At 39.1% G+C, this 24,408-nt stretch overlaps 2 protein-coding genes across 8 annotated transcripts in view; one reads left to right on the forward strand and one right to left on the reverse strand.

The window, feature by feature from the left end:
- The window catches only part of LOC103177535 (plastin-2), a 57,299-nt gene that overhangs the window by 20,942 nt on the left and 11,949 nt on the right, over positions 1–24,408 (reverse strand). The window contains exon 1 of one of the 7 annotated variants that reach the window (XM_007891746.2): positions 15,000–15,106. The exons of 2 other annotated variants lie outside the window; for them this stretch is intronic. The gene's annotated coding sequence lies outside the window, so the exon portion shown is untranslated. Of the gene's footprint in view, positions 1–5,653; positions 5,677–6,794; positions 6,914–8,886; positions 8,910–14,982; positions 15,107–24,408 lie in introns of those variants that run through there. 4 more of the 7 variants (XM_007891748.2, XM_042333849.1, XM_007891747.2 and 1 more) reach the window with 4 other exon arrangements.
- On the forward strand, positions 15,783–23,319 carry LOC103177604. Its single transcript, XM_007891842.1, has 6 exons — positions 15,783–15,872; positions 17,840–17,981; positions 19,798–20,253; positions 22,630–22,770; positions 23,001–23,164; positions 23,299–23,319. Exons 2-6 carry the CDS (start codon positions 17,885–17,887, stop codon positions 23,317–23,319), a joined length of 879 nt encoding a protein of 292 aa, XP_007890033.1. The 5' UTR covers positions 15,783–15,872; positions 17,840–17,884.

The following is a 24,408-nucleotide window of genomic DNA, read 5'->3' on the forward strand; positions in this document are numbered from 1 at the left end:
CTGACAGACTTGGATTGGAAAAGAAAGAGATGGCAATGTCACAAAGAGCATTATATGTCAAAGTCTGTAATTATATAATTTATGATAAAAATGTATACATCTATATGGTAAAATCAATCATCTTGATCAAACATTGTAGGGTGGGAGCATTTGAATATTAAAGAGCCTTCCCTAAAGTACCAACGCTTGAAATAAAATTGCCTTTCTGTACTGACAAGCTTTAAAACTCAAGATGCAAATACAAGATTTCTCCAAAAGGGGAACCACATTGTATCTAGATAAAGCAAGAGATGTTTTCTGTTGCTTCATTTCAATTGCAAAACTACTTGCTACAACAATTTAGCAATACCACTACCACTAGTGTTGCTGTAGACATTGCCTTATTTATTTTAAAGCAGTCAAATCCACATTAAGGCAATGCTAAACGATCTTCGTGCAGCAAAAAGATATCTTGGAAATTATTACATTCTCACCACGATCTCCAGACTTTTATGCAGTTTGTTTTCTCTCCAATATTCATGTGAATATTTCCACATGCACAGTTATTTTTAAATCATATAAAATAGCAATTTTCTGAGTTGTTTCTTTATTCATTGAGCACTTCAGACGGCTGACAGGCAGTCATTACCTCTTAACAATTTTCCTCTTTTAAGTACCTTATATATGAGAACATCTGAAAGTGAAGTAATAGCATGGAAGAACAATATGGAAGATTTGCTTGATTCACTTGGATTTTAGGGAAGCTATATGCGGAGCTTCTCCAGAAGACAGAGTGGATAGGGTGAAGTCAAAATGGGACAGGTTTTATGCAGACTCTGAAAGTAACAAGCTTGAATGCCTAAAAACTGTTTCTTATCATTAAAGCTTTGCTACATCTCGAAGACGTGATAAGGCCCTATATTAAATGCAAGGATCATTATTATTAAATTGGCTCCTCAATCTCAGTATTCAGAGTACAAGTATCTTAATATAGCCTATAATTTATATAGCCCAGAATTCTAATGTTAAATATTATTACTTCACTTTCAGATATTCTCATATATAAGGCGCTTAAAAGAGGGAAATAGTTAGAGGTGGTGACTGCCTGTCAGCTGCTGGGTGTCTGAAGTGCTCAATGAATTAAGAAACATTATTTACCATAAGGTATATTCAAAACCAATATACAAAACAATACCCATTTCATTTCATAAATTTGAAATATATCCCATTCTATACTTCTCTTCAACCGTGCCCTCAGCTCCCTTCTTGACTCTCTACCCCCTCCTCGCTCCCTCCCTTCCCTCCCCTTACCCTGACCATTTACCCCCTGCTCGGGTCCCGACCCAACTGTCCAGCGCCTTGGGACGTCCTCCCGACGGGAAAGGCGCTCTATAAATATAATCTTGTTGTTGTTGTATACTTCTGCAAAATTTATCAACCCTGGTGAATAAGACAAAATTATATATAACAAAAATAAAAGGTAGATAGCCTGTACTTATGCTGGCAAAGCCACTCAAATAAGGTTTATGTAAGAGTAAATAAAAGGAAGTTTATTTTCTGTACATGCAACATTTGTGAAAGAATCTTACTATTGAAATATATTAAAGGTGAACTTATGTTAAAACAGCCTTTTCGAATGATACAATCTATGAAGTAATGTGCTTGTTTGAAAACTGTTTCAGTATTTATAATAGGGATCATATGTTCATTGCCTTTCCTAGATCAATGAACAACACACATAGTTAAACACTACAGGCTTAAAAAAAAAGGAGTTTGGATATCTAAGCCACAATGGAGCTTTGCTATGATGAATTGCTGGCTTGTCTTTTTGGTGTGATATTTACTGCTGAAATCTATAGTATTTACAGAAATGCACTGTACCATGTACACAGATCTAAACATTCTACTTAACTCGAGTTGTAGATAATTTCTGGATTGAAATAAATTGGTATCTCTGTAATGATCTGAGTAATAGGCATACATCCTCAATACACCAGTTATTGTACAAGCGAAACAGGAAATAACTAATGCGGCAGGTTCCATTTTGTTGCAACAGCCCTGAAATCTTATCAGAGCATAAATCTTAAAAGAAAAATATACTATGATTCTTATCAGCAGCATTACTTCAGAGCTGAAATAAAATATGTATTGAAAATTAAGTCACATTTTGTACAGATTATAAACCCTATAATCATGGGTACTTGGCTCTTGACCAACATTCGTCCAGATAAACAAAAGTTTATAAAGTTTATAAGTTTATTCGCCCAGATAAACAAAAGTTTAAACAAAAGTTTAAAGTTCCCAGCGACTTCTCTTTTTGTCCCCCACATAAAATTGGCCATTACTTCATGGCTGTTTGTGGGACATTGCGGTGTGTAAATTATCTGCTACACTCACCTACAAAAATACACAGTCACCACACTTTGCAGTGAAGCCTATGTGATGCTTTGAGTTGTGCTCCTGATGTGATAAGGCCCTGTATCAAATATATGGATTATTTTTATTTCAGTGCTTCGCTTTTAACTCTGTAGCCACAAGCAATTGAATACAAAATAATTGTACCAAAAAGCAAAATCTGGTCCTCATAATATGGGGATGATTAGATTAATGAAATCTGTGCTAACATTTTATGGAAATAATCCAGCTAATAAATTATATTAACAATATTTAACAGTAATGATTGTTTCCAGTAAGAACTTGTGGTGCAAATATTAAAAAAAACTGTTATCAGCTACAACAACTTTCCAAAGCTGTCTTGCTAAACACCTGAAGAGGTTGTGTGTCATTTTTAAAATATAATTTGTTATTTTATATAATCCTTGTTAATCATTCCAGGAGCAACAATAGGAATAGACTGAATAATAATCAATACAAGTAAACTGCAATTATTGCAACATCTCCTGTACACTGCACTTTTGTGTCCCCCATGACTTATACTTTGTTCTTCTTGGAAGCTAAAACGTAATCTAAACTCAGCATCCGAAATGGTCACTTGCTGCGGCTCCACCATTGTAAACTTGGTTTCCTGATACGAAAATACAAAACTACTGCAGGACAACTAGTTTAATCGTACTGTAACTGTGACATGTTCGCATAGTAATTTCTGCCAATTTTATATCTCTGACATAAATGCAACATTTAAACTAAAAACCAACAACCATAATTTGCACTCAGATAGTGCCTTTTCACATAGGAGAATGTTCTCAAAGCTCCTTACAAGGTGGGAGTCTGAGCTGGGGAAGGATATTGGGTGGGGATAAAGTGCAGACCCTATGCTATCATTATAAATATTTTCTTAGTAGGCAGAAATTTGGGTGTCCATATCCACAAGTCACTAAAAACTAGTTCCCAGGTGCAAAAAATAATCAAAAAGGTGAATGGAATGTTGGCCTTTACCTCAAGGGACCTGGAATACAACGGGGAAGAAATTTTGCTTCAGCTGTATAGAGTGTTTATCAGATCCCATCCGGAGACTGCGTTCAGTTTTGGGCACCGCACCTCAGGAAAGATATATTGGCCTTGGAGGGGGTGCAGCGCCGGTTCACTAGAATGTTACCAGACCTTAAGGGGTTAAGTTACGAGGAAAGGTTACATAAACTTAGATTGCATTCCCTTGAGTTTCGAAAGTTGAGGGGTGATTTGATTGAGGTGTTTAACATGATAAAGGGATTCGATAGGGTAGATACAGGGAAGCTATTTCCTCTGGTGGGGGAATCCAGAATAAGGGGGCATAGTCTTAAAATTAGAACCAGGCCATTTAAGAATGAAATCAGGAAGCATTTTTTCACTCAAAGGGTGGTAGAAATCTGGAACTCTCTCCCACAGAAGGCCGTAGATGCTGGATCCATCCACACCATACAAGAGTAAGGTTGATTGATTTTTGGGAGGTCAGGGTATCAAGGGATATGGCGAAAAAGCGGGAAATTGGAATTGACAAGATTAGTTGAGGTACAGATCAGCCATGATCTAATTGACTGGCGGAACAGGCTCTAAGGGCTGACTGGCCTACTCCTGTTCCTATGTTTCTATGTTCCTAGCAGCAGGAGGATTTCTGCTTGACTGACACATTGTGCAGCTATACTATGTTTCCTGTTCCTATGTAAATAATGGCATTAAACATTGGTAGAGGCCAGAGTCTTTGATTTTGCAAACAAGCAAATCTTCCATATTATTCTTCCATTTATACACATCCTTATTAGTCAGACCTGTAATTCTGCCCTCCACATTCAATATCCTCTCTTCCTTGATGACCCAGAAATCATCATAGCTCCAGAAGAATTTCTTTCAGTGAAATAGAGTGTGAGCTGGAAGACTTAGAAAAGATGGTGGGCCCAACGAGCTTGGAGCTCAAAGAGAAAATTAATAATTTTCAGTTTTACATTGACAGCTAGAAATCCTTATGTGCAGCACGATAGAGCAAATTATTTCAAAGAAACATAGAATCAAGGAACCTTACAAAAGGAGGCCATTCGGCTCATCATGCCTATGCCGGCTCTTTGAAAGTGCTATCTAATTATTTCGACTCCCCCGCTCTTTCCCCATGGCCTTACAATATTTTTCTTTTAAAGTATAAATACAATTAGCTTTTGAAAGTTATTATTGAATCAGCTTCCACCACCCTTTCAGATCGTAAATGACAAACAAAACTGCTCTGATTTTTTTTGCCAATTACCATAAACTCCTTCCACATCCAAAATAGAGCTTTGGGTAAATTATGCTCTAATTGCAGTAATGTAGTGTAGTGTGTCAGAACACTAAACCACAGTTTAGGACATAGACTCACACAGAGTTTGCGCAAATGTCTAATCTCAGGGATGTTATTTCGGTTATTTGAATTGATGGCCTGGCAAAGTCCCAAATGAAGAAGGGAAAAATAGTGCACCAATCATTCCAGTCAGTCATATTTAAAAATGTATGGTTCTACTATTACTTATCTGAACACCTAATGATTATTACTACTGGGAAATAAAAGTTAATCTTAAACAACACTAAAATCAACATTCTACTGCTCATTCTAAAGTTATTATATTCCTTATTTGATATAGTGCTTTTCACATCACAAGGACGTCTCAAAGGGTAATGATTGTGGATTTTTGGAGGCGGATACCGCAGCCAATTTGCAACCAGCAATGACTCATAAACAGCCATGAACTGAATACTCTAATTTAATCCAGGAGATTCTTTGCCAGGAGATTCTTTTTTCTCGGGAGAAACTCCATGTCTTTTCAACTAGTGACAGGGGACCTTTAACATTCACTAGAACAGCAAATAAGACCTTGGTTTAATTTCTCATCCATAGCTCCTCCAATAATGCAGCATACCCTCCAGCGCTGGATTGGAGTGTTAGCTACAACTGTGAGTTCAAAGCACCAATTTGGGGCTTGAACCCACCACCTTGACTCACTTCTGACTTAGAGGTGAGAGTGCTACCAAATGACACCTGAACCAGTGTAGCTGTATAACAGGGCTATACAAATTTGGAAGAGAAAATATCCTCCCCAACAATGACCCCCACAGCATTCTTCATAAACATAAACCGACAAAAGTATGAGATACCTTTGGAACTTTTACTTTCTTAGTACTGTTTCACAATTTCTCGAATGCAGCAGCCAATTTGAATACAGCAATTTCCCACAAACAGATAGACAGACAGAACCTCAGATTAATATCTCACCAGAAGGACTCCATCTCCAATACTGCAGCATCACACCAGGAGCATTGCACAAGACATGAGCTCAAAGTCATGTTTCACCCTTTTGGCTAACATTAAGTGTAGTATCTGTTCTGATCTGTTGCTTCTTGGGCTATGTACCTGCAGCTGCTCTCCTTTTAAGGTTCAGTCATGGAAGGAATATCATGTTCTGAACAACCCCATAATGCATTATGTGAGGATGAGATTCTGTCAGGAGAGCTAAGCCTTTGGCCCTCTGTTGCTGGGATAAGACTTGCAGGGACAAAATCTCAGCAGTTTGATTCATCCTCAAATAAGAGGAGTGGAGAAACTGGAACACAGAATTAGCTTGAGCACTTGGTCACCAGGCTCAGGCCAGTTTGAGGAACACAATTCAGTCTAATTCGACCTAGCCCTTCTCACCAACAAAAATAAATGAGCTCAAATCCCCAGGATGGGGCCTGAATTCCCAATCTTTGAACTCAGAAGTGAGAGTGCTACCCACTGAGCCAAGCTGATATTTTAGATAACTACATTATGTAAATGTAAGTTTTCTTAAATGTATTTTTCTTACAAAAATCTAAAAGGCATTAAACAAAATAGAAAGCTCTGTTGCATAGTCCGAAGTACAATCAAAATTTAGGGTACAGTATAAAGTTTCTGTTCTCTGCTGGTAAATATAGCAATTTGCTGTCCATAGCAGCAAGAAAATAAAAGAGAGTCCCTTTACTGGAGTTCAGTAATGCTATCTTTAAATCATTTGGTATCATTTTAATTTAATGAGACTGAGATGGAAATAAGTTCTTGTTACGGGCACCAGTTCAGCAATTCTATGTTGAGTAATCCTGATTCCGACAGACACATCCATTAAGCCACACACATACTGCAAAACTACAGTTTCCATTTGGAAACTTCAAAATGACAGCTAAAAAACTGTGATTAAAAAATGCTCAATCTGGCAATCAATATACCTCTCTGACCACATGCTTCCTTGCTGATGACTAAAGCACAAGCACAAACTGAAAGCAATGTTAACTTTTTTTAATCTTCACCTAATGTTCACCTACTCAAGCACGGCAACGGCTTACATCACGCAAAGCACAATAGAAGAGCAAAATACAAGGAATCTGTGTCCCATTATTACCTTAGTGAAGCAAAGTGGATGTTTTATTCTTTCACTGTCATAAAGACCTCTGTACTTCTCTTTTGTCAGACGGATCCAGAACCACGAGTTGTTAACCAACGGCACTGAAAGGAAGTAACTAACTGAGCGACACGTGATCCATGAGAGTGAGATATGACTTTATAAGGAAATTTGTTTGAGTGAACTGTTACCTCATTAACCAATCTACTAATCCTAGCTCATCAGCGTTTGAAACTGCGAAACGTCTATTTCCTTGGTTTGTAATACCAAGACATCTTTTTATTGCCACAGAGGATTAAATTGAATGTTAAATATACTAGTTTAAATGAAAAATTGTCACTCCAATAATATTTTGCCATTGTGAAATATCTCACTGCAATAAAGTGACATCTCAGATACTGAGAAACCTGACCTCCTTTTCCCTTATCCCACGCTCGAGTTCTTCAGACCAGCCTCTGCCCTGCCCACAGCACTGAGATAGCCCTTGTCAAAGAGTCATGCTCTCTCTCTCTGTGAACAGAGCAACCTCTGCCTCCTTGACCTCAATATCTCAACCACTTTTATCACTATTGACCCTTCCATTGTCTTTGATCTCCTCCCTCATCCAATTCTGAGGGACAGCACTCTTCTGGTTCCACTCCTACTTGGCTCACAGCCTCAGAGCTTTATCTTCACCAATGGATTCTTCTCCCGCTTTCACACAGGAACCTGCAGGGTACGTCAGGGATCTGTCCTTGGTCCTCTTCTATTCCTTATCTACATGCTCCCTCTTGCGAACATCATCCTCAGGCATGGAGTTAACCTCATTAATGTGATGTTATATATCCTATTATATATTCTCTAGAATATAGAAGAATTAGAGGGGATCGTACAGAAACCTATAAGATCATCAAAGGGCATGATAGAGTAGATAGTGGGAGATTGTTTCCCCTGGTTGGAGAAACTAAAACCAGGGATCACAACCTTAAAATCAGAGGCCAGCCCTTTCGCACTGAGTTGAGGAAGAACTTCTTTACTCAAAGGGTGGTGAATGTATAGAACTCGCTACCCCAAAGGGCTGTTGACGCCCAGTCCTTGAACATATTCAGGACTGAGATAGATAGATTTCTTATTGCAAAAGCTATTAAGGGATATGGGGATAAGGCAGGGTTAGGTTATTATCTGGAGTTAGATTAGAAGATCAGCCATGAAGCCATGAAACTCGAATGGCCTACTCCTGCTCCTACATGTTATGTTATATGGATGACAGCCAAATCTCCTTTTTCACAATTCTTAATTCAAGTACTTCTTTTAGCAATAGTACAGTGCATTACATCACTCCTCTACAAGAGGACAAAAATAGTCTTCCTCTGGGGTTGAAAAGTGCAGAGAAATTAACCTGTACTGGTTGGATTAACCAAGAGTCATTTCTATATTTTATTTGCAGAACTTTGGTTAACAATGTTGTTTACAAATCAAAATTCAACATTATTTCCTGAAAGTTACCCATTCTATTGGGACATCCTACTAGGACAGGTTACAAGCTTACTGAACCAATTCTGATAACTGGCATTCATGACTTAATGAGAACGTAACTACTGGAATTACTGGAGTTTCCAGATCAGCTGAAATTGTTTCGGTTCTTTGTTTTACTGAAGCTGGAGTTTATGTCTTCTTTGTCTGTTGCTGTCTAATGGAGAATGGTTGACAGCTACATATTGTGCCTCATGTAGCATCCACAAGATAAAAATGAGATGTGTAATCCCAAATGCCTCCAGTGTCTTAGGATGCTTATTCTTCCTCACAAGGAAGGAGGGCAAACCTACGGACTTCTTCAAAGCTACTTAAAAAGCAGCACTGACAAATGTCTAGGAGTCTCACTTCAAGAGAAGGGGAATTATATCTTATGAACTTAAAGTATCAGTTTGACTCAGTTGGTAATATTCTTGGCACTGGGTCAGATGACTGGGGAATCCAGCTTCATGTGGGGACTTTGAGCGTGAAGTCTAGGCTAACACTGCATTGTGAGAGGTGCTTTCAAATGAGACGTTAAATCTAGGTCCCATCTGATGGGCGTTAAAGATCTTAATCAATAAAAGAAGGGAATTTCTACCTGGTGTTCTTAATTGCTATCCTCCAGATAGCAATAGGGCCTTTGCTTCATGGCTGTAGAACATTGTTGTGCTCAAATTGCAAACAGACTGCCATGTTCACCTACAAATATACAGACACTTTATAGCAATTATCTATGAAACACTTGAGATGTGTTCGACACTATATCAAATGCAAAGAATATTATTACTCTTAAAAAGACATATTTTGAATAACAGGATCAGCTAGAGACAAGTAAAACATTTATTCTCTCACCATGAAATTAAATATACAGTATGATATTATATTAAAATTAAATATACAGTATGAAACTTATATAGTAAAGTCAAGACGAAAAAGAGAATCGATGGTGCAGTGAGTTAGCATACTGTCCTTTCACCTCTGAAACCTGACTTTGAATCAACATAGACTGACAAAATGTGTTTTGTCTCTGAAATATATAAAAATCCTATGCTAAAGGTATCAGGGCCTTTGAACCCAGTTCCAAGTAACGACTCATAATTTAACAGAACAGGAAGTGATGAATAACAATGACAAATAAGGTAACAGGAAGTACTTCAAACATAATGAAAAGCCTTAAACATATTGAGGTGTGTGTGAAGTGAATTATTGACCGTACAACCATACGGTACCTGAGTAAACTGATTTGGACGATGTAAATATTTTTGGACCAAAATATTAATACATGAAAATTGACAGCTATAATCCTGTGCTATTTAAGATGTTAAAACAAAGTGATTAGGCACAATATGAATTGCGAGGATTATTATTATCATTATTATTATTATTATACCTGTAAGGTCTATTCTCTATAGGGTGCATACTACTAGGTTGATGGATAATTGGTGGCTAGACATGTCGGCCGTACATATATCCTGATGCATACAGGAAATGGATGCGCAAACAAAGCTGGGAGAGAAGAGGGAAGGATTCACAGAAGTGGAAGTCCTACTTTTCACTTTGGTTAGAAGTGTCTCTCTCCCCCTTTCCCCACTCCCCCCCCACCCCACTACCCATAAGAAGTTATACTTGAAAAACTTCCATGTTAAACTTTGTAAAAACCCTCCAGGATGTTCTCCTATGTGAAAGGTACTATGGAATTGAATTTGTCGTTGTTTCTTGAACATTATAAACTAGCAAGATGATATAGCCTAGTTAGTTAGTCATTTAAATTTAAATGGATACCCTGTGATTTCATCTGGAGGTTAAGGAGAAAATTCAATGAGCTCTCAGAAAATAGACTGGGTGGAGTAAGTGCATGACACAGCATTGTCTGTGGATGAAATAGGTTTAATGGACTGAATCGCTTGTATTCTCTGTATGTTCTTAGACTGTCTTTTTGTCAGCAATTCTTAAAAAATAGGGAAAGGCAGTCAACCTAAATTGACACAATAAATCCGAATGCAGATCATTTTCCTGGTTTGCTATTCGTTGTGACAATGGGGACATACCTACACAGGGTGGAACATCATTTACAAAGATTTACAAAGAATGTGCAGCAAGGAAATAAGCCTTTTGGCCCAACCAGTCTTTTGCCAGTGTTTATATTCCATATGAGTCTCCACCTACCATGAAACAGCATGAATAAAAAGAAACTCTTAAAACACTGTGCACCTGACAAAACACTTTAAAAAGTGAGCATTTTACACAAAATCTGGTTTGGTGTAAGTGAGTGTAAAGAAGAGGAACATTTCCAGATATCAACACAGCATTGATAGAGTAAATAGTGCAGAGAGATTTTCAGCATAACAAGGAATAAAGTCATGCAATAAGGGTCAAAGAGAGTGTGGGCTGGGAGCATAGTGGGCATACTGCAATATAGTCAATTACCTTTGGAAGATGGCACAGCAGTATAAAAAGAAGCTATGGCTCATCAGAAAGGCTATAACAAGTGTGTTCCCTGGTCATTAAGGCTTGTAGCATCCTGTAGGGACGATGCACAATGAGGACTGCATTAGCAGTGACAGTGAAATTATCATTGACTTTTAACTATTATATTTGCTGTGGAGTCCTGTAGCTTTGGTGGTTAGAGCTCTCGCCTCGCAAGCGAGAGGACCTAGGTTAGATTCCCAGGTAGGGTGAAACTTTGGGCAAGTTTCCTTAGTCCACATGCCTCTGTTTACCCAGCAGTAAGTAGGAACCCGGCTGTTAGTCGATTGGTGGATCACTTTTCCGTGGGTAATAATCCCTTCAAAACAAAATTTTTAAAAATAATAATTTGGTCACTCAATCCATAATTGTTTGTGGGACTGCTGTGCGCAATTTGCTGCTGCTTTTTGCCCACAAAATATACAGTCAATTCACTTTACAATTATATTATTTGAAGCACTTCGAGATGCCTTGAGACATGATAAGGTGTTATATCAAATGTAAGAATTATTATTATTACAGTATATTGTAGCTTATAGAGTGGTAAGTCAGAGTGGAATCCTGAACGTACAGCGGTCACGATAGAGGGGAATACGTTGCAGATGTACAGTAATTGAGTTCCACATAACAAAATGATTTGATGGTACTTTTAACCCCTGTCTGAACATCAATGGACATTTCATAAAATTAGGAACTAAGACTGACACTGCCATACAGTGCTGAGGGGGGGTGGGGGGAGGGGGGGGGGGGTGCTGCTTTGTTGGAGGTGGTGTGCTTTGGATAAGCTATTAAACTGAGGTCCTATCATCGGTGGACATTAAAGATCTCATGATCCCTCTATTCCCTTCTATCAAAAAGAGAAGGGAATTTCCAAGTATTCTGGCTAACACTCCTCATGATAAAATTGGTCAATCACTGTATGGCTGTCTGTCGGACATTTCTCTATTCAATTGGCTACGACATACAAAGTACATCGTCATTACTTTGAGATATCCTCTCGATGTGAAAGGGGCTCTGTCAAATGTAAGGAGTCGTATGTTTCATTAAAATCTAATATGCTTTTGAAATTCAATATGCTTGACATGAGGTACAGGGGAATAGAAGTTTATAGGAAGGAGTAAGGAATGGTTGAAGACTCGTGTTGAGTATAAACTGGTTGGGCTGTGCTGTACATTTTTTGTAAATCTTTGTAAATCACTGGGGCATTCCAAGTACTCATAAGAATATGCTGGGAGCCAGATGTCTGACTATATTTTTCTGCATTAAGGAAGTAATTACATTAATGTATTAATAATAAATGCAAATGTTTCCATTTGATACCCTTGTTTGCCTGATCATGTTAAAACTCTTCAACTTCACACAATGGGTTACTTTTGAATAACTTTGGATCTTTGGAGCATTGACTATTATTAGGTAGGCAGCTAGCTGACAGTATCTCATAGAACAATGAGATATTATAAATAACAAAATGCAACTGTTTTGTTGTGCTGCCCTTTGTAAGAGGAAAGACTATTAGATATAGCATCAAGAGAACTTCTGTAGTCAGCTTTGTAACAGATAACAAATGTTTAGACAGAACTAAATACCATCAGTGCTGTGGTCCCAGAAATAGAAATTTAGCATAGGATAACCAAATGCAATGTTCTGCATTAAAGAGTAGGATGTGATCTGTGTTTTCTTGGACATCAGAGCATAGGTATGCACAGAACCTGAAAGAACCATTGCAGTCCATCTGGCCAGTCTCAAAGTTGGAAAACAAATGTTAAATAATCTACCTTCAATTTTTTCTTTCACCAAAATCTATTCACCTCCCTCTTAAATTTATTAATATTGGCAGCTTCTATCAGCTCACTGGGTACTGTGTTCCATGTATTCACTACACTTCGCAAAGAATAGTTAAATCTAAACTGCTTGTTTCTCTGCCATTTGTGATATTTATTTGACACATGCTGAAGAGAATTCAAACCAAACCAAGAGTTCCATGCATGTCATCTACACAGTGAAATTCCCATGTTTGAAATGAAATGCATACTCTCTCCCAGATGGAAGCTTCGTGAGTATTATTTCCAGGTTGGCAAGAGCCAAGGCTTTAGTATCCCATAGTGTGTGTTGGGGTACTGCTGTATATTAACCAGCTAAAATTGCTTTTAAAAGCACTGTCTGGAGAGCTTGTATAGCTAAGACTAACCTACCTGTTAGTAAGCAGCAGTGCCTTGGAGTACAACAGACCCACATGGCTCAGGAACTGGACTACCACAGCTGGACTACTACGCCCACAAAAATAAATACAGTCAATTCACTTTACAGTCTATTTTGATCTATTCTATTCTGTGAAGTACTTTGAGTCGTCTAGAAGACGTGAAAAGCGCTATATCAAATGCAAGGATTATTATTATTATTATTACCGAGACCACCAGACTGGGTTGATTTGATTCCGACATTCATTGCTAAGCATGTCACCTTGGAGCCAGTTCAGCTCCAAGGAAACCCTATCCTGCTCAAAGAGGAGAGTGCTTTGAGTTCATGTTCCTTTTAGAATTTACATTTGGTCTATATAGGTTCACTTTATCTAAAGCTCTGGGACAAACTATAGATTGAGTAACAATAAATAGAATCAAATTAAACCACAAGCACATAGATTCTAAAATGAATTTCAATAAAATGTGAAGAATCACATTTTGTTCATTGATAAGACAGGTCAATTCTGCAAAGGAATCCATCTTTCAGTTATCATTTTAAAACTAGAATGGCATCATTCATTTTCAGAGATTTTTCTTCTATTATTAATAATAATAATCCTTGCATTTGATATAACGCCTTATCACGTCTTTGAAACGTTTCAAAGCACTTAACAGAAGATACTGTAAATGAATTGGCTGTATATTTTGTAGGCGAAATGAGGCAGCGAATTGTGCACAGTAGTGTCCCACAAACAGTCTTGGACTGAGTGACCAAATTATTATTACTTTTTATTGTTTTTAAAATATATATATATATTGTTAGTAAAATACTTGTTTTGCCTTACCTTATACATTTGTTTCAATTGCAAGATTAAATTCTAGGATGTGGTTTGAATATTTTAATAATTTCCCTTTTTGTTCACCCTTCTCTCTTACTCCTTATCTTTAAAACAATTTAACTGGCTGTACGTAATATGAGATCACGGAACGCAAACTCGTTATATAAAGGGTTTTGATCAAACTGACATGATGCTGTTTGCAAATTTATAACCGGTTTGAACAAATCGTCATTGAAAGCTCCCTTGAGATCATAAACACGTCATAGAAAATAAATCAGGATATTATTAGATTATTGCCATATTTTGTTGTTTCACGTAAGTGTGGCAATTCTCACCCAATAAATACTGTTGTTTGTAAACCAGCATTTGTAACCCATAGCAAAATTAACCATTTGTATAAATACAGTTGTTTAGTTCAGCAACAGAATCACCATGATATTTAATCTCAGGATTTCAATTGATCTGATCCCAGCCATTTAAAAAAATACCTTGAACATTACTTATCGAGAACTCACATATGCACAGAGCAGCCTTATTTAATGCATAATTCCGCAATATTACCAAGATCTTTAGATTTAGTAATCTGCGGGAACAAAATACTATGTGATCTGACAACTCAATTTACAGCAAAATCAAAGGCAGTCGATAAAAGGAAATCAATACAATGAGTTACCACTCATTGTATTGATTTCCTTTTATCGACTGCCTTTGATTTTGACGTCTGTCACACGTCCCACAGACTAGTAACCTTGCTGTAAGGGTATTGCACAACTGTTCTGCAATGAGTAAATGAATGACGATGAAATGAACGATGAACCACATCCCTCCTCTTCAGCCCACTCACCCGGTCGTTAATTGCAACTTCTCTTAATACACACTTGCAAACCAGATGAGCACATAGTCGGTCAAAAAACACAACACAAAAATCTCTTCCACACCTACACTAAAACGATATCAGATTATTTTCCGTCTACCTCTTCTTTCCTGCTTTTTTTTTTGCAAAAAACATGATCATTTTTTAGACGGTCGATGCCAAATCTATAAGATGGGAATAAAACATCCTTTGCATCTTCCCACTTCAACGACAAAGCCAAAGTGCTGAATCCTCAAGTTGAAGTCCTCATTTCTGCAGTGCATTCTCACTTTAACTATTCCAAATAGCAGCATTTCATTAAATGCATCGCCCAAAGCGACGGATTCCGGACATACCCGTCTGTATGGAGTACCTGCTGTCTCTTGCCTTCCTCCACCCACTGGAGCATCCACTGATGTACTGAGCTGCACAGCCCTGGCTGGTGGTACCCTGCTTTGCTCTTCCCTCTCCCTTGCTCTGTCACTTCCGCACCGGTGCAATCGGATGCATTTGCGTAAGCAAAGTTTATCAGTCATCACTGCGCCAAAATATATATATATATATATATATATATATATATCAAGTGAACAGAACTTGTGCTTAACACCGCATGTGTATGTGTGTGTTTTCTTAATTTAGCTTTCCCCAATTGCTGAGTGGGATGGGATTGGATGTAGGGGGTGATGCAGGCAGACAGTCACCCGGCTATAATCCGTGCCTGAGGAGACCAATTCAATGCATCCTCTGCTCTACGCTCTTTGACGGGTTTTCTGTAACATTCTCCCCCCAATATATATATATATATATTGCAGCTACGCAGCAGTCAATGAGATGCTCCAGCGCTACACTGTGCAGCAGCTGCAGTGGGAGCTCCAGGGCTTTGCCAGAAATTAATAGACCTTTGCAGCCCAAAGCCCAGCAAATACTCGCCCAGAAGGAGCCGAATATTATGCTTTCCAAACTATAACAATAGTGTCTTCACTGGGATGGGGGGAATTACACGTTTTGCAGGTTTAAGGGAAACATTTTTAAAAATAAAAATGAGGTACCCGCCCAAAGCCCTCCCCCCCCCCCACACCGCTCAATACACAAAACCCGCCCAATTGGGCGTGAAGCCGCCCAACCCGCCAACATTGGGGCCGTCCTGTCTGCTGCGTTTGAGAGCGAGGCTGCGGCGGTTGCTATGGGCCGTTGCCATGGCCAAGGTGGTACACAGAGAGCCGGGCAGTGGGCAAGGCAAGGCAAGGTAGGGAAGGGGACAGCTCAGCTCTCCTCTCCTCTCCTCTCCATCACTCTCTCTCCATCTCTGTCTGTCTGTCTGTCTGTCTGGCAAACTCTGTCCAGTGGGACCACCCTACACCCCAGAGCTTGGGCCTGCAGCTGCGAGACCAGGAGCCGGACCCCCACTGACTGGTCCTCAGTCTCTCTCTCTCTCTCTCTCTCTGTCTCTCTCTCTCTATCAATCAATCAATCTTGTTCTCTCTCGTTTTCTCTCTCTTCTCTCTCTCTCTCTCTCTTTCTTTCACTCTCCCTCTCTCTCTCTCTCTCTCTTTCTTCAGGAGAGCCTTCTTCAGCCACTCCGCCCCCAACCTCTGAGATTCCATCCCCCGATCACTCCCGCCTCGCCCCCCTCCTCAGCCTCCTTCAAGTCCCGCCTCGAAGCCCTCCTCTTCGACCATGCTATCGGTGCCCCCCCCCACCCACCCTCCCCCCGACCTCAGCTCGGGTCTGAAATGCTGTACACGGTCGAGTGCCTTGGGACGTCCTCCTGACGTGAAAGGCGCTATACAAATGTAATCTTTTTGTTGTTGTTGTTTCTTAATCTCTCTATTTCTTTCTCTCTCTGAATCTCTCCGTTCTTAATCTCCTTCAATCTCTCTCAATGACCTCTCTCTTCCACTCCCCCCCCCCCCCCCCTCTCAATCTCTCTTTCTCTCTCTCTCTGGATCTCTCTCTTTCCTAATCCTTCCCTCAATCTCCCTCTCTATCTCTCTGACTGAGAGTTAGTTCCACATTTGTCTGCTGCCGCAACATGGAAATCTGCCTGTGTCCAGGATGGAGTGAGCCCTCTCTCTCCAGAAGGATGCCCCCACTCCTCTTACCAAATTATCCACTCTGCTTACCAGTGTATTACAATAACTAGAGTATTAGGCATAGGTTGTCGAGAGCTAAGGTTTGGGGATTCCAGTGTGTGCGATGGGTCCTGGTGGAATTTAACCAGCTAAAACCGCAACAACAACAAAATTGCATTTGTATAGAGCCCTTCAGGCCAGAGGTCGTTCCAAGGTGCTGAACAGTTAGTGTTTCGGACCCAAGCTGGGGGTTAGGGTTGGGGAGGGTGCAGGGGGGGAAGGAGGGTGATCAAAAGCACGGTCAAAGAGGAGGGTCTTGAGATGGGTCTTGAATGAGACAAGGGAGGGGGCGAGGCGGAGACCTGCAGGATAGAGTTCTAGAAGGTGGGGGCAGAATGGCAGAAGGCCCGCCCGCTAATTGTGGGGCAGGGGACGTGAAGCAGACTGGAGCCTGCTTAGCGGAGGGAGTGGACAAGATGGTAGGGGGTTAGGGGGGAGCAAGGCCATAGAGGGCTTTGAAGGTGAGGACCAGAATCTTGAACTGTATCCTCTGTGTGATGGGAAGCCAGTGGAGTCGGGCGAGGATGGGGTTTATAGGATCACGGAGCCTGGTATGGGAGATGACACAGCCGAGTTTACATAGTTAAGCCTGGATGTTATGAATGCATGTATGAGGGTTTTGGTGGCCTGTGGTGTGAGGAAGTGACTAACCAGTGCATGTTGATTAATTCAAGGTTTTACATAAAGGCATGAAGGAACTGCACTATGCAATCCTTGGAACCAAAAGCAGTGGCTACTTCAGAATGTAACCAAGTCCTCCAATGGCTCATAATTTGTGCTATTTTCTGGTCTTCATTTGATGAAGGCAGGATCGTACCCCCAAAACTTCAAAACCTGCTTTCTCATTCAGAACCTGATTGCATACGTTGTGCATTACCTGCATTCTCTAATTTTATTTCTCAGCGGGCTCCGGCCTGCTTCATGTCCCCCGTCTCTGCGGCTGGGGCAGCAGGGTTGCAAGAGATCACAGAGGCAGGATGGGGCGAGACTGTGGAGTGATTTGAATACAAGAACAAGGCTCTTAATTCAAATGAAGTAAAGTGAATTAACATGTGATGTTTAATTTATTTAAATGAAACAGTTTCCTTGGGATTAAAACAAACACTTCCTTGGAATTGCATCCAGGATGGAGGATCAACCTCTCCTTCGTAGACCTTTGCCACCAAAATGCATACCTCTGTCTTGTTCTAAAGAACCTTGTGAACCTGAGAGTACATTTACTAGTAAGTATAATATTTTAATTAAGACTCAAAATAAAGTAATTGTAGCATCAGCATGTTTGTCAAATTAGTTTGCACCAATAACTTGAATAGAATGCATACCAACAACAATATCCTCGCATACATTACCACATTATGAAAATTTATCATGGGCAGTATTATAACATACACCAAATACCTTATATAGGTAGGTGAGGTACAATAACACTCTAAGCTCCAATTATTATTACACATTGAAGTATCAGAAAAAAATTAGAAATATCTCATTGATCATAGGAAAACAAGTCATCATTCTATAAAACAATGTTTTGTCATGACAGCATCAAGCTTTTCATCCAACTTTTGAAAAGATCCATTCAACTGACACATCTATAATAATAATATTATTATCTATCTCACACTGACTCATGACTCCCCATAGATTTTCAGGAAATTGCCTTGTGACTTTTTCAAACCCTTGATAGTTCCTTTTTCTTTTTATTGTGCTTGAAGTTTGTTCTGCACATTAGTTTCCCTTTCACTAAAATAAATTCTCCTACATTTCCTAATTGTTATCCTTATTTTGTAACTCTGACTTCTTGTTTCCACATTTTCTTTGTGACAAAAAAAATCTGAATCCAAATTTTGTAAACCCTTCATAATTGTAACTTCTACCAAATATTACCCCAGTCTTTTATTCAAGAGAGGAAGCCTATAATGACAAATCTATCCTAAATCCAGACTATAAATCCAGAGAATGAAGTTCAAGATCCTTGTCCACACAGCCCTGCCAACCCACCTGCTCCCTCCGCTCAAAGGCAATGGCCTGGTTGCCATCTCCCGCCCAGCCTGCCCCACCATCGGTTGTTGGGCTTTCAGCCTATCTGCCCTCATTCTCTAGAACTCCATCCCAAAGTCCCTTCACCTTGCCCCTTCCCTTGTCTCCTTCAAGGTCCATCTCAAGATCTTGCGCTTTAACCATGCCTTTGGTCATCTTTCCCCCCTACTCCTTCCCCCCTGGCCCCCTCCCAAATCCGACCCCCAGCTCCGGTGTAAACCCTCAACTGTCCATTGTCTAGGGACATGCTCCTGACATGGAAGAGGCTATATTAATGTGATCTGTTGTTGTTTATACTCTGCTATTCACTGAATTCCATCTGACAACTGAATATCTTTTTTGAAATAGGAAGACAAAAACATCACATTATTCTTCAGATATAATTTTAAAATCACCTCTCTTGACTCAAAAAGGCCTGCTTCATGCCCCTGTCTGATTCACCCCACCATAAGTGGGTGATCTTTCAGCCTTTCTGCCCCTGCTCTCTGGCACTCCATACTGGTGTCCCTCCGACTCAACCCTTCCCTCATCACTCTTAAAGCTTTAACATTTTTTCATTAAAATATAATAGGAACAAAATAGATTGCATTATATAATTCGGTATAATTTATTTCTATAAGAAGTTTGAACAAATGAGGAAGAACAGATTACAACAGCTAACATTTATATAAGCGCCCCTCATGCAGGGTAGCATCCCGGAGCACTTGACAGTGGCGGAGCACGGCTACCTACCATTGATATGGTCTACTTTATCCTTTAGCTATATTTCAGTTTCCACATACAAAATGTTGTCTCTGCTTTGCCTTCCTTCACCTTTGCCGGGAAAAATTATCATTAGGAATCTTTAATTCAGTGTCATGTCGATGTGCATTTATTTTCAGCATGATGTTAATTGTATTTTGTTTTTTAATCAGACAAAACTGGATCACAATGATTGCAATCTAATAATAATTGCTTTATAATTTTTAAAAACACTTCTTTCTTTTTTTCTTTTTGTTACAGATATGATTTTAAAATATTTTGAACCAATGCTTGGTACACGCAAGTCTTTTATAACCGATTGGGAGCATTTTTATAAAACAAAGAAACTGAAGTCCAAAAAGAAGAGAAAAACCGTTTTGGACGAAAAACCAAAGCATTATATATCTGTTTTCCATAAATTTTTTCTCAGTGAACAAGCAGATCCAAGTATTCCAGAAGATGACCCTCGATACTACACTCCACCGAAGTTCACATTGGATGATTTTCTTCTGAAATCCGATAGCAAAGCTCTTGCTCTGAAGCAGCCTGTAACCTTGACAAATCCCATCTATTCCACCTATAACCACCATCAACTTGTAAATATACTCATCCATGATGTTCTGAAAAGTCACCAGACCGAAGTGAACAAAGTAAAATTATCAATAGATTACATCCCAATGCCACTAATTCCAATCCCTGAAAGACAACTTAATCTTGGTATGATATTTTCAGTATTAGCATTATGAAAATCAAAATTCATTCTTTTGATAGTTTGAAATTCCTACAAACAGCTGAGCATTGAAGCTAGTGACAGAAATGCAAGTACTGTAAGTTAATTAGTTATTGTAATTTTGGAAACTTTTAAAGAAATAGATTTTATAGGGTATTTTTTGTTCTTTTAAAATCATAATTTTAAATTTGCCAGAAACGGGGTCACTGAGGATATTGAGCCATTCCTGCATTTCCATTGAGATTATTAATGTAACATTCCTTGCTGAGTCATCACTGAATTTGGTACTCTCTTAGTAAGGGCTTCACTACAGTATAAATTTGTTTTCAGTGTGGATCTGCTATAGAATCATGATAACCGGTCAGCTTACTGCACTTGAGCGCATGGCACAGGAAGCCAGCTGGTCAGTCACGGCTGCTCTTGCAAGTGTTTACAGAGAAGTGACATTTCAGCAATAATCTGATGAACCGGAAGCAGGACCAGCAGCCATTTTTTTTAATGGACCAGTTATAACGCGGTGTCTTCATTTTTTGGAAGCATTTTTTGGAGAGTACAACAATGGCATCTGTGCTGTACCTCATTGTTAGTTCAACAACATTGGCTTTGTAAACCATGGTTAATCAATTTATTGAACAATTCAACACCAAGTACAGTGGCAGCTGCACTATGGGTGATACGCAACTGGTAGCACTGGCATTTGATATTGCTCATAGGGCAGTTGTAGCTTTTACATTTAAAAGTCCAAAAGTTTTCATTTTGCATTTGATGACAATGCAGAGGTGCCATCCTTCAGCTGAGATTTTAAACTGAGGTCCTATTCATCTGTTTAGGTGGATGTTAAAGATCCCATGGCACTATTCAAAAAGAGAAGATGCCCTGTTCAATAATCCGCCAGATAAAACTGTTTATTCACATCATGGCTATTTGCCAGACATTGCTGTACACTTCCAGATTCGTCTACAAATACACAGTCAATACACTTTTCAGTAAATTCGATCCCTTTGAATTGGTGTACTACTGTCCTATTTCAAACCTGTCCTTCCTGGCCAAAGCCTTGGAACGCATTGATGCTAACCAACTTTGCTCACACTTCGCCCTCCAATCCCTACTCAAACGCCTCCAGTTCGGTTTCTGCCCAGCTCACAGTACACAGATAGTGCTCGTCAAGGTAGCAGATGACATCCTCTCTCTCTCTGTGACAGGGCTCCCTCTGCCTCTTCATACTCCTGGATCTCTCCAATGCGTTCGACACAGTCAACCACGCCATACTCCTCCACCGCCTCTCCTCCCTCATCCACCTTAGTGGGACCGTACTCGCATGGTTCAAGTCCAACTTAACCAACTGCCAGCACTTCATCTCGCCAATGGTTTTTCCTCCCACCCCAGCCCGTTTATCTGTGGAGTACCCCAAAGCTCCATCCTTGGCTCCCACCTTTTCCTTATCTGTATGCTCCCTCTCAGTGATGTCATCCGTAGACACAGAGTAAACTTCCACATGTGTGCGGGTGACACATAAATCTACTTTTCTTCCTCCAGCTGCGATTCCTAGTCCGTTGATGTTGTGTCAGCGCTGACACTGCAGCACTTCCCAGCACTGTATTAATAATAATAATACTTGCATTTGATATAGCTCCTTATCACATCTTCAACATGTCTCAAACGCTTCACAAAATATACCATAAAGTGAATTGACTGTAAATTGTGTGGGCAAAACGTGGCAGCCAATTGCACACAGCAGTGCCCCACAAACAGTTGTGGATTGAGTGACTATTGTTATTATTGTTTTTTTTTGGTATGTTCACTTAGATAATGAGTTTAAAGTCTCAAGATGTGGCTTGAACCCACAGTGTTCTGACTCAGAGATGACAGTGATACCAACTGACACCTGTAAACAGAATCTTTGTTTAGTTTTCCCTTATTTGTAGTTCATGGGTGGAACATTTATCACTTCATTTAGAGTATTCCAAGAGGTTATTACAGTAGAAATAATCCTTCAAAAAAAATAATAAAATTGGTCACTTTAATACACGACTGTTTGGGGGACACTGCTGTGCGCAATTGGCTGCTGCGTTTCGCTCACAAAATATAGTCAATTTTATAGTATATTCCACAAATATAGTCAATTCACTTTACTGTATATTCTGTGAAGCCCCTTGAGACATCTAGAAGACATGAAAAAGTGCTGTATCAAATGAAAGGGTTATTATTATAGATATTTGTGCTCTAACGCTCCGTGCAAGATGTTTAAAGCAATATTTCCTTATTTATTGGAATTTGAAAGAACCACTAAAATCACCAATAGTCCTTTGTAGTCCAACTGTTGGAATTTACTTGTTCTCAAAACTAACAATATTTCCTTTCAGAATTGGCAGCTGTCATCAAAGATTACATGCGGACACATTTAACACAAGAACAAGAACATTTTAAAAGTGGTATCAGAAAAGAATTGACTATGGAAGAAAAACATTTGCTCCAAACATTTAACAATTTACCTGTTTATCCAGGTAATATATATATATAAAATACTCAAAGGATTTCTGTTGTAAAATATAAATGCAATATTGCAGTTTTTCAACGTTTGCAGGTTTAATGCAGCATTTTATGTGGATTGATTATGTCAGGATTATTTTAGTAGCCTTTGTTAAATGATTGCTGAGGCATTTTATGCAATGCATTATTGAGCAGTTTTCAGTGCTTTATTAAACTGATATTTTATTTATTTTCCTGATTTTAGGCCAAGATAAAATCATTACCCCTCTTATAGTGACTCAAAGGTTTTATGAATCTCAGTACAGTCATACTTCCTTCCCGAAGTATAAATCAATCAGAAAATTAAGCGACTCTGAAACAGCAGTTCAGGATTCAGTAAAGAAAGGAGGATTCTTGTTAAACTTGAGAGTAAGTAATTTAAATTTATATTCACTCTAATATTTTATGCAACTTTTCTGTAATTCAGGTTGGCACTGTTGGAAATTATTTGAAAATTGCAAAATTACTATTCAGAAATATTGACTTTTATTCCATGTTTTCAGTTGTGCCAGAAGGAAGAGTAATAGAAATAGCAAGGAATTAAGTGAATTTGTAAAAATTTCAAGTCATTTCAGCATTTGCTTAAACAAACGGCAGAAAAAAGCAAAGTTTTACAAAGAAGCATGAATCCTTTCATTAGACATTTGGACTTCACTCTTGCATGCTGACCTTGTGTTGTCTCATAGAAACCTTGAAAGAAATTAGACTGGAGCTCTAACTTAAAATGTCAAAAAGTCCATTGTAGAAATCAAGCAAAAATAATAACAATTCTTGTATTTAATATAGCACCTTATCACATCATTGAGATGTCTCAAAGTGCTTCACAGGATATACTGTAAACCGGTGTGAATGTGCACATTTTGTATGGATTTTGTGGGTGATGACAGCAGCCAATCTGCACACTCCACTGTACCTCAAATAGCCATGGAGTGAATTTTATTATCCCCCCAATTTTATTTTTATTTTAACCAGGGAGAAACACTCTTCGCTTTTCGAATGGTGCCATAGGATCTTTAACGTCCACCTGGACAGGTAGATGGGACCTTGATTTAATATCTCATCCAAAGGATGGCACCTTTGATAATTTAGCAAACCCAGGTACTCCATTGGAGTGTCAGCAGAGACACCATTGGATCCAAGTCAACCTCTGACTTCGGGACAAGAGTTCTATCAACTGACACAAATGATACAATCTTAGGATGTTTATAATAATAATAATACTTGCATTTGATATAGCGCTTTTCACGTCGGGAGGACGTCCCAAAGCGCTTCACAGAACACACTGTAAAGTGAATTGACTATATTTGTGGGTGAACGCACAGCAATGTCCCACAAACAGTCGTAGATTGAAAATGACCAATATTATTATTGTTTTTGGGAGAGATTATTATTAGGCGTGTGGAGTAAGGAAACTTGCCCAAGGTTTCGCCCTGCCTGGAATTGAACTCAGGTCTCTTGCTTGCAAAGCGAGTGCTCTAGCACTGAGCTACAGGACTCCATGTGAAGGAAGTGGTAATATATTGTTGCTTTTTGAATCGGCAATGGTCATTCTGAGGAGAAGGAAAATGTATGACTGCACCATTTAGCAATAATGTGAGTTTAAAAGAAAATTT

Source organism: Callorhinchus milii, unplaced genomic scaffold, assembly GCF_018977255.1.
Source record: "Callorhinchus milii isolate IMCB2004 unplaced genomic scaffold, IMCB_Cmil_1.0 Scaffold4, whole genome shotgun sequence".
Taxonomy (NCBI): domain Eukaryota; kingdom Metazoa; phylum Chordata; class Chondrichthyes; order Chimaeriformes; family Callorhinchidae; genus Callorhinchus; species Callorhinchus milii.